At 36.4% G+C, this 13,014-nt stretch overlaps 1 protein-coding gene across 2 annotated transcripts in view; it reads right to left on the reverse strand.

The window, feature by feature from the left end:
- The window catches only part of SEMA3E (semaphorin 3E), a 155,188-nt gene that overhangs the window by 24,322 nt on the left and 117,852 nt on the right, over positions 1-13,014 (reverse strand). For both annotated transcript variants that reach the window (XM_082783210.1, XM_082783209.1), the window contains 5 exons: positions 7,032-7,151; positions 4,790-4,932; positions 2,186-2,300; positions 1,794-1,863; positions 328-472 (listed from right to left, as the gene is read on the reverse strand). In XM_082783210.1, coding sequence (XP_082639336.1) covers positions 328-472; positions 1,794-1,863; positions 2,186-2,300; positions 4,790-4,932; positions 7,032-7,151 — 593 coding nt within the window. The remainder of the gene's footprint in view (positions 1-327; positions 473-1,793; positions 1,864-2,185; positions 2,301-4,789; positions 4,933-7,031; positions 7,152-13,014) is intronic.

Consider the following 13,014-nt stretch of genomic DNA (forward strand, 5'->3'; position numbering starts at 1 on the left):
ATTGCATTGCATTGCATTGCATTGCATTGCATTCCATTCCATTCCATTCCATTCCTCTTTGGATCCTGAATTCAAGTCCCATTAGGATTTTGAAAAACCCTATATACTTGACTCCCCTGTTTTCTTTTTGGAGATATATTGTTCTGGTGTTTGACAAAACTTATTGCTAAGTTTCCACACTCTTCCAGAAATGTTATAATATGTATATATCAAAATAAATATATCCTGGACTGTGAAGTCAGTAAGATTTATGCGTTACTAGCAGTTTGCTTTTTCTTCTTAAGTTCATTTACACGGGTAAAGAAGTGGAAAATAAATTTTACTTACTGAACCAGGTCTAGGATAAGGTACTTTCCCTTCGTACAGAGCCCAGTGGTATTCAGGTCCTTCTTTATGAGCATATGGTCCATTGAAAGCTGCTCGGACACTTGCCATGTGGTAAACACATACAGCATACCCTCTAAATATATTGCTATGAAGTAAAATTAAAAGACATTATTACAACAATATGTTACATTTGTTACATATAATACTGGTATTGTAATATGGTTAAAAAGAAGTCACACTGCAACACCATTCATGTAGAAAAAAATAATTGGTGTTTCTTATATATTTTTCTTGTAACTACTATGTGCAATGTTCTTTACAAGGTCTTTAATATATTTATATTCATAATACTTAAAAACTGCTCAGTGCTTTTATCTGAAAATTTGAAGCAGGCTCTCAATTACTTGTTTATAAACAGAGAGGAAGGACAAGGAAATTATCTCTTTGGTCTTTGATGAGTGACTTAAACACTTAACCATTTTTCTTCTCAAAGGTTTTTCCTATTCTTGCTCCTTGGAAAGATGGGAATTAGCCAAGAACTGTCTGAAATGAACAGGAGTCTTTTTATATTGTTGAGTGAGAATGCTGGTCAGGGTTCATAAAGACCACACAATGTAGATCAATCCACAAAATTATATATATATAAATACATATATATATATATATATATATATAAAATTATTATTGTTTTTACATTCTTAGTTCTGGAGAAGCAATTAATATTTTTTTTTGAAGAAATATCAAAGATCTCTACAAAAGAATTCTTTCTGAAGACTAGAAGGTGATTCAGATAATTTTAATGGTGTCAACCTCTGCCTACTGACACAGAAGTCCAGTAGGAAGTAATAGGTGACCACTTCCTTACAGGACTATATATTCCTCTCTTTCTTTGAAAACAGCAAATCAGGAGAGATAAATAATTGCAATAGCATAGCTGCTCCTTTCTACCAGTTACATCCTAAAGCTAGATCTCCAATAAACAGTCTTGCACTTGGATTAGGCTGCTGTGGAAAAGGAGGCCACCAGCAACATCACAGATAACATTTTAGGATTTACTAAGAAGTCAGAAGGAATTTAAGGTGCTATATACTTAAACTTGAAATACAGTCAATCTCTTAAAGAAAGACAGGTGGCTTTAATAGACTTCTTTTATAAGTGTGCTGAAGTGCATACATGTTGGCACTAGAAAATTTTCAAGCAGGGAAATATTTAGTTAATTAATTTTTTTTGTTTGTTTGTTTTGTTTTGTTTTGTTTTCTTGGAATCAGATTGGATTACTGTGTGAGACTTCAAGCTCCTGTCATAAAGCAGTTTTTTCTTTAACAAGAAAGCCCGCTATGGATGAAAAAAGGATTAAACTGTTTATTATATATTTACTCTGGGATATTTATCATGCAACTTCTAACTGTTCAATAAGCTGTTCAAACATTCTTCTACTGCTGTTATTATTTCTTCTAGTTGTTTACCTTGTAGTGTTGAAGAGGCCAAATATCACTGGATTTTTGTTATCACGAGTCTGCAGCAAAAACACATCCTCTGTAAAATTTAAATGCAGTGTTACTGGCAATAAACTACTTTTCTTAGACTCAAAAGAGAAATGTCATTACTTCTTAAAAGCATAATGTTATTTTACTTATATATGCTATGTATTTTTATGCAGAGTTTAAAAGCAATGTTTAAAGACAATGCAAGCAGTAAAGGCATAATTGATGATAATTAACTCCCCATATATAGAACTTCATATACATTACAAACAAAAGACTAATGAAGACATCTACAATATTGGATAGTAAGATGTGCTACAATGAAATATCATTTATATGATGGTTTTAAGTTTGTTGAAGTCTAAGATATTTACCTAATTCATCAAAATGTGTATCAATTCCATTTCTCCCAGGCACAGAGCAAACTAATCTGGTTTTCAGGAAAGTGCTCCATTTATTCACGAGCATTCGTTGTCCTCCCATATCATTCTGCATAAAAAGAAACAAACACTGTTGGTAATTTGAATAAATCTAAAACCACAGACATGTCCACTGAATTAGCCACTCATTGTATCTTTTAATGTCAAAAGTATACATTTTCAAACCACACGTCCATTAGTAGTATTTCTCTGGAGTTGCTTTTCAAGTAAGATTGCATTGATCAAGTCCAGGTCTCATTAAGAGCTGTGGGTTTGTAAGAATTTCTTAATTCCGTACTGCATCCCTGCATAGGTTAAATATACAGCTGCTGCAGGCCTCTTATGTCTCATTTTGGTTAACTGGATGTAGTGAGTACATTAACAAAGTTTAGCTTTGCTTTAGAATCACAGTGCAGGGTTTAATGGACATTGTCTTAGAAACTGAAGCTCTGGATCTATCTATAGAGCTAATACAGCTAGAGTAAGTCTGAGGCAAGCATCTATAAGGTGTTCGAACAAATTTTCAGCACTTTCAATTCCTGCTTTGCTGTGGCTGTTGGGTTGTTGTATCAAGAAAAGGGTGCATGCTGGTGGGGAAGAAGACCAGCCAGGCAGAACACAGAGCTTTGTCTAGAACTCAGGAAGAAAAAGAGAGTTTATTACCTTTGGAAGGAGGGGCAGGCCACTCAGGAGTTCTACAGGGTGTTGTGAAGCTATGCGGGGAGAACATTAAAAAAGCCAAAGCCCAGCTGGAGCTTGATCTGGCTAGTGCCATTTGAGACAACAAAAAATGCTTGTATAACTACATTAGCAACAAAATGAGTGCTAAGGGGAGTCTCCATCCTGTATTGGATGTGGAGGAAAACATAGTGACGTAGGGTGAGGAAAAGGCTGAGGTACTTAATGTCTTCTTTGCCTCAGACTTTAGTAGTAAGACCAGTTGTTCTCTGGGTACCCAGTCCTCTGATCTGGTAGACAGGAATGGGGAGCAGAATGAAGCACCCATAATCCAGGAGGAAATGGTTAGCGACCTACGAGTTAGGTGCACACAAGCCTATGGGGCCAAATAAGATCCACCAAAGGGTACTAAGGTAGCTGGCAGAAGTGCTTACCAAGTCACTCCTTATATTTATCAGTAGTTCTAGCTATCCAGGGAGGTCTCAGTTGACTAGAGACTAGAAAATATAACTCCTGTCTACAGGAAGGGCTGTAAGGAAGACCTGGTGAACTACAAGCCTGACCTTGGTGCCAGGGGAGGTTATGAAGCAGATAATCTTGAGTGTTGTCATGCAGCACATATGGCACAACCAGGTGAGCAGGCCCAGTCAGCATGGGTTTATCCAAGGCAAGTCCTCCTTGATGAACCTGATCTCCTAAGACAAGGTAACGCACCTAGTGAATGAGGGAAAGGCTGTGGATGTTGTTTATCTAGACATTAAAAAAGCCTTTGTCACTATTTCCCACTGCATTCTTTGGAGAAACTGGCTACTCGTGGTTTGGGTGGGCATACACTTTGCTGGGTAAAAAACTGGCTGGGTGGCTGGGCCCAAAGAGTTGTGGTGAATAGTGTTAGATCCAGTTGGCAGCTAGTCACTAGTGGTAGTGTTTCACAAGGCTCAGTACTGGGGCCAGTTCTTTTTAATGTCTATATATATAAAATGGAAAAGGGGATTGAGTGCACCCTCAGTAAAAGTTTGCAGACAACACCAAGTTGTATGGTTGTTCTGTTGTTCTGCTTGAGGGTAGGAAGGATAGATAGAGGGATCTGGATAGGCTGGATCTATGGGCCTAAGCCAATTTATGAAACTCAACAAGCTCAAATGCTGGGTTCCTGCACTTGGGGCACAACAACCCTATGCAATGCTACACTCTGGGGGAAGAGTGGTGGAAAGCTGCATGGTGGAAAGAGACCTGGGGGTATTGGTCAATAGTTGGCTGAATATGAGCCAGCAGTGTGCTCAGATGGCCAAGAAGGCCAACAGCATCATGAACCCACATAAAGAAACGTACAAGAAACAGCGTAGTCAGCAAGATTGGGGATACAGTGATAGTCCCTCTGTACTCAGGTCTGGTGAGACCGCATGTCAAGTACTGTGTTCAGTTTTGGGCCGCCTCACTACAAGAAGGACATTGAGGTTCTGGAGAGTGTCCAAGGAAGGGCAATGAAGCTGGTGAATTTGTTCTACAGAGCAAATCTTATGAGGAGTGGCTGAGGAAAATGGAGTTATTTAGCCTAGAGAAAAGGAGAGATATCAGTGCTCTCTACAGTTACCTAAAAGGAGGTTTTGGTGAAATTGGGGTCAGTCTCTTTCAAGAAACAAGCAATAGGACGAGCAGAATAATAAGGTTTCTGAACTTTGTCCTTCTTTCTCAGCAGAATTCACCTTAAGCCCAGATTTTGGGACACTTTTGAGTTTTCTAATGTTTGAGGCTGTTTAGAAGCAGGGTTTTCATTCAGACCTATAATTTAATCTCATGTACATTAACAGATGCTATATTTGCCTGGGGAAGAACAACCAAAATGTCCACTTAATTGGGTTGTTAGAAAAAGGATCTTACCGCACACACACGTCCCACTCTGGTATAAATGGCATGACTGCTTGTCTCAGCCTCTAATGCTTTTTCAGTAAAGAAGAAATATACTTTGTTATCATTGTGGTCTTCATTGTCAGGAATCATGTATGAGCCAACAAACTTTGGTTCTTCAAAGGAAAACAAAAATGCATTGAGGTCAAGCTTATTAAAACATTATTTTATTTTTGCAATTCTTAGAATCAACTGGTGGGAAAAGAAAAAAATAATGAACTGAAAGAGTCAGGGATCTGTCAGTCAGAAAACTACCTGAGGGGAACATTGTGATGGAAAAAAAATGATTTTTTTTTGTAGGTGGGTATCTCTAGAACATGTGGAATGCATTAATGTCAAACTATTTTTATAGCTGTAATTCACAAATCAATATTCCTTTTGTATATGTGCAGGATCTCTTTCCAGTTCTGTTCTCCAGGGTTTATGTATTTTAATTTGTATTAGGCTGAAACCTGGCACTAATATTCACATAAAAATCTCTTGCCCCATACAAATCAGGCATACAAATGCTACCTTTGGAAACATAGCCTTTTAGTTAAAGAAAAATCTCTGGTCTATAATCTCAGCTAATAGGCATATTAGGACACATATCTTCATAGATAGAAGACACATTGTGTATATTCGTTATGAAATAAAAACCTTCTAAAATTTTCCTACTTTGACATTTCATTACAGAGTGGAAACCTACATGTAAGTACAAACTTCAGTCTATTCTATATACTTTTTAACCCCACACCAAGTTGAGCTATGAATGATTTCATCTCACAGAATTGCAGCAAATTTTTACAAGCTTTTAAAATGAGAATGTCGTTTGTGCAATTAGTACAATTTCTTAAGAAGCAGCTGGTAGTGTAAATATTTTCTAAATTTCTGTTCCGTATGAAAACAGTTACTGTGTTTGAAGACATTGCTAGAGAATTTTTGCTTGTAAATTTTCTAATGTGTTCTTCAAGGACATTGAAAGGACATTCATTTTAAGGACATTGAAAAATTAAATTTTGAATACAGAGTAAATTAAAAACTATTTTTAAGGCCATAATACTTATAATTGTATATTACAAATAATGACATCTACCAGAGAGAAAAGCAACTTTGCTTGCATATTGAAAGCATCTATGTAATTGTTGCTACCCATATATTTAAACACTCCATTCATCACTGGCCTAACTATTGGATTTATAGTGGATATCTAAACACATTCTAAACACATTTTTTTTTTAAATGAATTTAATTCAAGTCTGATGCCAAATTAATGAAGGAAAAACAAAAACAAACAAAAAAAAACATGTAGCAGAACTTTTTTTTTTTCTCTCTTCTGATTCAAGAGCGAACTGCCTTGAAATTTGAGAGGAAAAAATTCTGTTTGCCCTTTCTAGCAATGTTCACTGAGAAGATAATGCTCACCATATGAATTACCATAAAAGGAAATTATTAACTCTTTTTGCCAAACATTAGCTGTCACTATTGTCACTATATGTCACTATTATGATGAAATATTGCAATACTTTTGGAGTAAGAAAAATCAAGATTCTGGCTTTCCAGTACACAGAAACTTCTGTGCTTTGAAATTCAGTTACATTCCAGACTAAAGATCATGAAACATTTCATAAACTTACCAGCACAGAAATTTTCTCAATATTTTTCTTGTGCAATATTTTTATGTTTTTATTTAAAATAATCTGCTTTGTTTTTTATTCTATTGGACTGCATGGTTATTGGATTTTTATTATTTTATGTTATTGTATAACAATAAGCCTCTTTAGCACAGAACTTGGCAACCACTCAGTTATTTGACTGCAACATAAAGATTAAATGATCTCATCTAGAAAAAACAAAACAAAACAAAACAAAACAAAAAAAACTATGTTCTAATTAAAATCTCCCATTAATTAGAGAATTTTAAAATATTATTTTAATTATAACTGATGTCATGAAACAGTATGGAATAACCAAAGTATATATTGAAAACATTTTTAAAAGTGAAAAATTAAGGATTTCAAAGCCTCACTTATTAAAACCAATATGCAATCAGAGTAAAGATTTCAATTTTTTAAACCTGGTGGGAAGTTAATGAAAAAAATCATGAAAAAAAATAATCATCTGTAATTGGATATGCATATTCATGAACAATGTCATTTTAATTTCTGATTAAACAGAAATTCTCTAGTCATCCAAAACACTGCTGGTTCTACATTCTTTCTTCTACTTGCTGTACCTTTTAACAGGCGCTCACTATCAGGTTCAGTTCGGAGGTGCGCCATATGATTCATGGTGCGAAAGACAGCCGCATCTCTTCCCCAGTAGTCACTGTACAGACCAGTAAAAAGTTCACCACCTGTAGACCATACATTAAACAAACAAACAAACAAATATGATAAAGCTCTACTTACTAATTTCATTGCAAATGATGGGAACTGCATTATAAACATGTCATTTGGATTGGCTCAAATTCAGGAAAGTGAGTCAGTAAATTACATGCAGTTCAAAGGGTTTATAGATATTGTATCAGCATTGTGGCACTTAACAGTTGGAACAGAATGAGGTCAAGAATTTCCAATTTCATTCATGGGCTCAACTTCATTTTCAAGACTGACAATGACTTTGGGATATATTCACACACAAAATGTGAAGTTATTGAAATAACATGTAACCACATTTACCACAACATTTTGTCACATCAGGTACCAATGTTCAAAGATCTCACTCTCATACAGTGTCTAGCCCAAGACATACCTATCCTTTGTCAACACCTAAATTGTCACCACTGCAAAGATTCAGATCAGTGATTTGTTTCTGAATGTGCACCAGTCTTGTTAACAAGGAGCAGCTAACTGCTTGTCCCCTAGAACTGGATTTATGGTTTATGAGTATTTTAGGGATGAGAAATGGCTAGCAAGAAAGCAATAGCAATTGTAGGGACAGAGGAAGAGAAGGGTGAGTGGGTAACAAATAGGAAAGTGAATGAAATTTGAATTGAATTGAATGAAAATGCAGCGGCAGGTTCCAAAGGATGCAGTGCTAAGGAAAAGAATGATGATAGCTGCATCAACCCACTGATTTAGGCTACAGTGCATGGATGCAGCTTAAGGTGCCACCACACTTGAATCTACAGAATGAGCCTCAAAAAGGGAAGTGTTTTCAGAGGACGGTTGTGACATTTGGCTCTGTGCAAAACATGGCTGAAAACAAGATTCATTAGTGAAGAACGTACTGAAAACACTGAGGGCTGGATTTTCTCCTGAGCTGGGGAAATAAGAAGTAGGACCTGTCAATTTAGAAGTGATTTCTATAAACAAGCACAAGTTTTATTAGACTGAGTTTATTTTATTTTATTTTATTTTATTTTATTTTATTTTATTTTATTTTATTTTATTTTATTTTATTTTATTTATTTTATTTTATTTTATATTTTTTGTTTGTTTGTTTGTTTGTTTTGTTTTTGCTTTTCCCCAGTCAGACTGCTAGAGCTGTTCCAGTTTACCTGGGATAAATGCATCTTGGGTGTATCTTGCTGGCTGACGAGTTTAGGTGTTCAGAAGACAGAGGAAAAGGAACTTATTTTGCCCTTGTCCATCATCAACTTGTCTTCATATCATTAAAATATTCACCAGAGTAGGGACAGGACCTGAGATGTCTTCCATCCTGCATATCTGATGGTGAACATTTGCTGACAAAATTACGGGAGCAGAAATGGGGCCCATTTTCAAAAAGGTTTAGGTGATGCTCATGAATTAAGCAAGTGGAATGACGTATGATATACTGATTATCAATAACTTTTGAAAATCTACATATAGTTGTGTACAACTAAAGGAGATATATCTCTAGTTCAGAAATCTGGCCTATTACTATCTGACCTATAATCATGATATTGGATATATTTTACTGTATTGAAATACTAGCAATAATTCTACAATAATACTAGCAATAATTCTACAACTTCTCTATGCATGGGTGCAATTCTCTCTTAACTAACCAAGCATTAAGAGTAATACACTTCATATCCATTTGGAATTAGATTAGAAATTTCTTAGGCCTAATTTTAAAAGCAGACACTGATGGTCACTAGGTGGCACCCTTATGTTAGAAAATAACGCAGCAGGAATTAAACTGCACAAGAAGAGGGAAATAAATTATTTCCAGTTCTAGGCTAATCTGAGTGGAGTTTCCAGTGGCACGGTTCCCTACCTCCTAAAAAAGTAATAATCATGACAAATCAATTCAAATAATGTTTGCTGGAATTTATAAAAAAAAAAAAAAAAAAAAATCTTGTTGGTTTCCCTCAGTGTGTGAATTTAGTTTCTTTCAAGAGATATATATCAATGTAATGGTACAGTAACTCTAAATAAACATTCTGAACAACATAGAGTAATTTGGCAGGTGGAGCTTGTTCGGAGATCTCTGCTGATTCAGGGCTGAGCATAGTTTTCACTTTATGAAGAATGAATATTGCCTTGTAAAATACATGTTGGTGATTTAGTGTAAAATATTAGCAAGTGAAATTAAATACAAGTTATAGTATCAGAAGTTAACCAGAACTAATAGAGAACTTTTTTTAACAACAAGTTATAGTATCAGAAGTTAACCAGAACTAATAGAGAACTTTTTTTAACAACACAGTTCAGTTTATACAATGGAGCTTGCCAGTGTCTGAATAATGTCCTAATCAATCTTTACAACAGAAATTAATGAGTTACATTAGTCAGAAAGCCCCCTTTAAGAATGCCATTGGATAATTTTTTTATTGCATTTTTATTTGTGTGTGTGTGATTGTTCTTTTTTTTGGCAACTTTCTGTGATGTGTAATAAAAAAATATGATTCCTTTATCCCTTTAACGTGGTATTGAAACATGGAAAAAGACTCAGTGTGGGAAAGATGATTCTTCACATTTTCCTAGTGCTCAGGATACATACAAACATTCATAAATTCAGATGGGAAGCCTGTTCATTTTGTCTGACATAGGTCTAAATTCTGTATGCATAACTAACCTACTGGTACGGTATCCCACCATACACCCAAAAAGTTATCACTAATTTTACCTGTGAGATCCTGGGAGAAATAAATTGAAGTCACAGTCTTGGATGGATATTGTTACATTAAAGCAATTTTACAGATACAGAAATTAAATCTGATTTTTTACAGTCAAGTGTTACTAATCTAAACAGAAGACAAATGACAGGAGTCATCTGTCAAACAGACAGTTGAAGACCTAACGAGGGTGATGAGATACTGAGGAGTGTGACCAGCAGAAATCTCAATTCAAGAACATTCAATGTAATTCTGAGATCTTTTACACTTTTGACATTAAGAGGATCTACTTTTTTTTTGCTCTACAATAGTTCTTTGCCTATATCCTTTTAATCCATGTTACAAATTCTGAACACCACTTGGTTTTTACAAGTGCTGACTAATTCTAACTTTAGAGAACTAACTGAAGTTGAGTTTTGAAAAAAACTAGCAATATTTCTACTTTTTCTCCTCCACTGAAAACCTACTACTACATATCAACTCACTTCCATCCTAGTTGCAGTTTCTATAGTGCTGCAAAACACACTGATAAACCAGTATCTTCCAATGAAAATCAGCTGCAAATTGAGTGATTTCACAGACCATCACATTTCTTCATCTCATCCAGTTAAATTACAGATTCAGTAAGGAATTATATTCACACATACTAAACAAATTAATTGCTAAAATTATGTTTTAACACAGCATGGTTACTCCTGCTAAAACAAGAACGGAAATTTTCATCCTCTCCCCTTTTTTTTTTTCTTCTTATTTAAGAACACCCCCCCCCAATCAAAAAACAGTTTTAGCTCAAGTGATGTGCACACACTTTTAGCTACTACTTGTTTTGAGCAAACAAATACATTAAAATTCTCTTGGGACCAATTAAAGGTACTTTAACTTTTTTTTTTTTTTTTTTTTTTTTTTTTTACTTTTTTTTTTTCCCTATTCTTGTCTATCCTTGGAGTTAAGTACAGGGCATAATTCAATCAATTCCAAACTTTTTTCCTCTAAAATCAAGAATTCCTAGAAGTAAAGGATAGTAAGTACATATAAGTTTACTTCTTTAAAGTAAAACAGATTCATAAGATCTACTTACTTGTTTCTAATCTACTCAAAATGCCTTTCATAATATACAAAGTTAAGGCATGTATAAACTCATGAGTCTGATCTTCCGGTCTTCAAGAAGGGCAGGAAGGAGAAAGGAGGATCCTGGAAACTACAGGCCAGTCAGTCTCACCTCTGTCCCTGGAAAGGTATTGGAGCAACTTGTTCTGGATGCCATCTCCAAGCAATTGGAAGAGAAGAAGGTTTTGAGGAGTAGTCAGCATGGATTCACCAAGGGGGAGTCGTGCTTGACCAACCTCGTTGCCTTCTATGATGGCATCACCAGCTGGGTAGATGGGGGGAGAGCGGTGGATGTCATCTACCTTGACTTTAGCGAGGCTTTTGATACTGTCTCCCATGACATCCTACTAGCAAAGCTGAGAAAGTGTGGGATAGATGAGTGGACGGCAAGTGGGTTGAGAACTGGCTGACTGGCTGAGCTCAGAGGGTGGTGATCGGCGGAGCAGTCTAGCTGGAGGCCTGTGACTAGTGGTGTTCCCCAGGGAACAGCCTGAAGTATCAGTACAGGCTGGGGGATGACCTGCTGGAGAGGAGCTCTGAGGAGAAGGACCTGGGGGTCCTGGTGGACGACAGGTTGACCATGAGCCAGCACTGTGCCCTTGTGGCCAAGAGGGCTAACGGGATCCTGGCATGCATTAAAAGGAGCATGGCCAGCAGGTCAAGGGAGGTGATCCTCCCCCTCTACTTTGCTCTGGTCAGGCCTCACCTGGAGTACTGTGTCCAGTTCTGGGCTCCCCGGTACAAGAAAGACAGGGATCTTCTGGAGTCCAGCAGTGGGCCACAAAGATGATACGGGGCCTGGAGCATCTTCCCTATGAAGAAAGGCTGAGAGACCTGGGTCTGTTCAGCCTGGAGAAGAGAAGACTGAGAGGGGATCTCCTAAGTGTATACAAATATCTGAGGGCTGGGGAACAGAAGGATGTAGCCAACCTCTTCTCAGTGGTTTGTGGGGATAGGACAAGGGGCAATGGCTGCAAGCTAGAGCACAGGAAGTTCTGCACTGACATGCGAAAGAACTTCACAGTGAGGGTGACGGAGCATTGGAACAGGCTGCCTCGGGAGGTTGTGGAGTCTCCTTCTCTGGAGATATTCAAGGCCTGTCTGGACACCTACCTGGGCAGCCTGCTTTGAGGAACCTGCTTTGGCAGGGGGTTGGACCCGATGATCTTTCATGGTCCCTTCCAACCCCTACAGTTCTGTGATTGTGTGATCTTGTTCTGGTGTCTGTAAACTACACACAAGTTAAATGTGCTAGAAATGTGCTTTGAGGTGAACAATTAAGTTAGTTTTTTGTTCGTTTTATTCTCACTTTAACATCCATTCATGTCATAGTTTAAAGAAGCTCCTGCTATTAATAATGCAGGACATATGTCCCATATTTACTGTTATGCCCCATATTTACTGTTTTTAATGTAACTGATGTACAGCATACCAGTTTCAGTCGTTATTGGGGTCTCTGTTTCACAGAAGTACCCAAACTATCAGATATTTTTTATTTGTCCTTTTCATTACTATTAGTTTCAGCAGACTAAGGCACACAAACAGAACAGGTATTTTTTCATTGTTAATGTTGTTTTTTTTTTATTTCATTCCTTTAAGGGGTTTTATCATGCTCTTTAATGATACCTATTGTCATATGACCTTCCCAATCTCATACAGAGACTTACTAACAGAACAACCATATTTCTTGACAAAATCTCTACCTTTACGTAGTAAAGACCACAAAGTAAAGTTGGATTTTTGGCTGAAATCTGCTACAAATATATACTGTTTTGGAACTATCAGTGTAAAAATTTCCAATTATTTTAAATTATTTGGTATATTTTACATAAGATGCATGTGATTTCATTCCAAAAACTTAACATACAAGGAATTTTTATAAATAGGCTGCTTCCATCTTGGAATTTGATTTCCTTCATTGGTTATTAGTATAGCTTTAGTATAGGTATTAGTATAGCTTTGTGTACCTGCTTCAAACTGATAGATATAAGCTAATCATCTGTAGTATTTTTATGTGAAATCCCATTACATGACTTTGTACTAAGTGGACTAACTCAGTTATGAA

Source organism: Aythya marila (assembly GCF_965140915.1).
Source record: "Aythya marila genome assembly, chromosome: 1".
In the NCBI taxonomy this organism is placed as follows: Eukaryota; Metazoa; Chordata; class Aves; order Anseriformes; family Anatidae; genus Aythya; species Aythya marila.